Genomic DNA, 3105 nt, shown 5'->3' on the forward strand with positions numbered 1-3105 from the left:
AGATAACGTAATAAGTCTTATGTCCGGCAGCCAGGATAGATTCCACATACCCGGAGAAAAATTAACAGCGACTCATGTGTTGCAACATCAAATACCGACAACAGACGACCGACCCATCAATACTAGACAATATCGATTTCCTCAAATTCATAAAGGAGAAATAAATAAACAAGTTGAGGACTTGGTTAGGTGGCGCGCATGCGATCGGATGTGTGTAAGGAGTGTGTGGCCGAGAGTGCACAGCGTGTGAGTTAATTAAGTTAGCGGACAGGCGGGAAAGAGGTGAGGGAGGGAAAGGGGAGGGAGAGAAGCTAGGGCGATTGAAGGGAGATTTGGGGAGGCAAGAAATTGGTAGAAAACAGAGTGGATAGGAAGCAGGCTAAAAGTAAGGTTAGGACAGAATGGCGAGTAAGGCGGGAGATGTCGGTAAGGAAGGAAGCAGAGATCTTAGGCAAAGAAAGTTAGTGACAGAGGATAAATCCAACGGTAAGAGAGTATCTTTTAGGTTAGAGGAGACGGAAAATGTGAGTAAGGTTGCATGGCAAAAAGAAATAGAGAAGTTAAAGAAGTATTGGCAAAATGAGGTAAAAGAACTAAAGCAGATGATAGCAGATCTAAAGACGGAAGTAAAATTAGTAAGGAGCAGAGAGGAAAAAAGGGACGACAAACTGGATCAGGTAGCGAAGAGCGTAGAAAGTATGGAAAAATGGAAAGAGGAGGTTAGAAATGCAGGAGACGTTGAGATGTACAATAAGGAAGATAGTGATAGTGGGGGAGGGAGTAGAGCATCAGTTAGAAGCTTCGGGAGTAGCGTTAGGAGTATCAGATCATGTGGAAGCGAGGGTTTTAGTGACAGAGAGGTGAATAAGTTAAAGAGATGGATGTCTGTTAGAGAAAGAGAGGAGAGAAGCAATAACATAGTCATTAGGGGATTAGGGGAAGGAATAGAGGAATTTGGAAAAGCGGAAGATAAGAAAGCATGGACCGAGAATTTTATAGGAAAGAAATTAGATGTCAATTGTAAAGTGGTAATGTGTAGGTTAAGTGGATCAGTAGTAATTGCTAAAATAGATGGAGAAGAGAAAAAGAAGGAAATTATGATTAAAAAAAGCAAGTTAAAGGGTGGGAAAATATTCATAGAAAACGATTTAACATGGGAGGAGAGGAAGGTGCAAGAAAAGATTCATAAATGGTGTAGAGAACAAAGAGAGAAGGGATTTGAAATAAAAATAGGAACAGGAAGAGTAAAAATAGGGGATAGTTGGAAAAGCTGGGAAGAAATAGAGGAAAATACGAGGAAAGAGGGAGATAAGGGGGGAATGAATGAGGAAAATAGGGAGAAGAGAAGGGATAGGGAGAGGGATAAAAGTCAGGATTTCAATTAAGCCAGGAAGTTGAGGAGGAAGTAGCAGGTGAGGGGGGAGAGGGGAAAAGGAGAATGGTATTTTGGAATATAGCAGGAATATGGAGACAAGATGAGGAATTTTGGAAATTTATAGGGAGGATGGACTATATATGTTTAATAGAGACATGGGTAGAAGAGAAAGGTTGGGAAAAAATTAGAAAGAAATTACCAGGGACTCACAGGTGGGGATGCAGTTTCGCGATCAGGGAAAAGAAAAAAGGTAGGGCAAGGGGTCGCTTTATTATTGGTGTAAGTAAAGATTGGGGTGAGGAACAGTTAAAGATAAATAGTGAAGAGATGGAGGGGTTGATAGTTACAAAGGTTAAAAATAGTGATGATAAATTAAAATTTATAATAATGGGAATATATGCAACTAGGAATTGGTTGGATTTGAGAAATAAAATTGAAAGTATAACAGAGGAAAATAAGGAAGAGTATATAATAATAGGAGGAGATTTTAACGCTAGAATAGGTGAAGAAGGAGGAAATGATGAAGAAGGATGGGGGGTGACACGTAGGAGTAAAGATAAAGTAGTAAACAACAGGGGGAGAGATTTCTTAGACTTAGTAGGTGAAATTGGAGGAAATATCATGAATGGGACAACAAAGGGAGATAAATTAGGAGAATACACATACGTAGGGGAAAGGGGAAGCTCAGTTATAGACTATGTAGTAGTAAGTGAAAACTGTAGAGATATTGTAAACGATCTCGTGATCGTAGGCCGACCGGACTCAGATCACATGCCCCTGGTCTTGGAAATGAAGAACAATATAGGAAGAAAGAAAAAGAAGGATATGAAGAAAGAAGAGGAAGGAGAAATATATAGATGGAGAGAAGAGGATATAGTGGAATATAAAGAAAGGACGGAGGAAAAAGAGGAGGAAGAGGAGGTAATAATAGAGGAATCTATAGAGGAAAAATGGAAGGTCTTAAAGGAATTAGTACTTAAGTCAATGGTAAAAGTAAAAACAAAAGGAGGAGCGAGAAAGAAACTAGGCTTCAAAGAATGGTGGAACAGGAGTTGCACAAGAAGAAAAAGGTTGGTCCACAGAGTTTATGATAGTTGGAGGAAAGGAAAACTAATCAGAGAAAGATACATAGAAGAGAGAAGAAAATTCAGGGAACATTTAGAAGAAAGGAAGAGACTATGGAAAGAGAAGGAAGAGGAGGAGTTAAGTGATCTAAAGAGCGAGGCACAAGTATGGAAAGTAATAAACAGGAAAAGAGGTAGAGGAAACTGGGTCGATAATGAGATCAGTAAGGTGGAGTGGACCAACCATTTTAGCAAGCTGATAGGAGGTGAGAACGAAGAATCAGAGACTGAGCAGGAAGATAGAAGAGGTGTAGAAAGAAGACAACCAGGGGATCAAGTAACAAGAGATATGGACGACCTGAGTGAAGCGGAAATAATAGAGGCTATAAAGAGACTGAAGAAAGGCAAAGCAGCAGGAATTGATAGAATACCGATGGAAGCCTGGAAATTCGGTGGTTCTAAAGTCAAGAAAAGATTGGTAAATCTGTTGAAGGAAATTTGGCAGAAGAAGGAAATACCGGAGGACTGGAAGATGAGTGTCATTGTCACGCTGCATAAGAAAGGAGACACGGAGAAGGTAGAGAACTATAGAGGAATAGCTTTGTTATGCTCGGTTTATAAGGTATATGCAGAAATTCTAAGGAAAAGAATAGAAAAGGAGTTTGA

At 39.8% G+C, this 3105-nt stretch overlaps 1 protein-coding gene across 1 annotated transcript; it reads left to right on the plus strand.

Annotated features, from left to right (window-relative positions):
- The first annotated feature begins 401 nt into the window (after window positions 1-401).
- On the plus strand, window positions 402-1385 carry LOC120357007. Its single transcript, XM_039446192.1, has one exon. It carries the CDS (start codon window positions 402-404, stop codon window positions 1383-1385), a length of 984 nt encoding a protein of 327 aa, XP_039302126.1.
- Window positions 1386-3105: the final 1720 nt, after the last annotated feature.

The sequence above is a fragment of the Solenopsis invicta genome, chromosome 2 (genome assembly GCF_016802725.1).
Source record: "Solenopsis invicta isolate M01_SB chromosome 2, UNIL_Sinv_3.0, whole genome shotgun sequence".
Taxonomy (NCBI): Eukaryota; Metazoa; Arthropoda; class Insecta; order Hymenoptera; family Formicidae; genus Solenopsis; species Solenopsis invicta.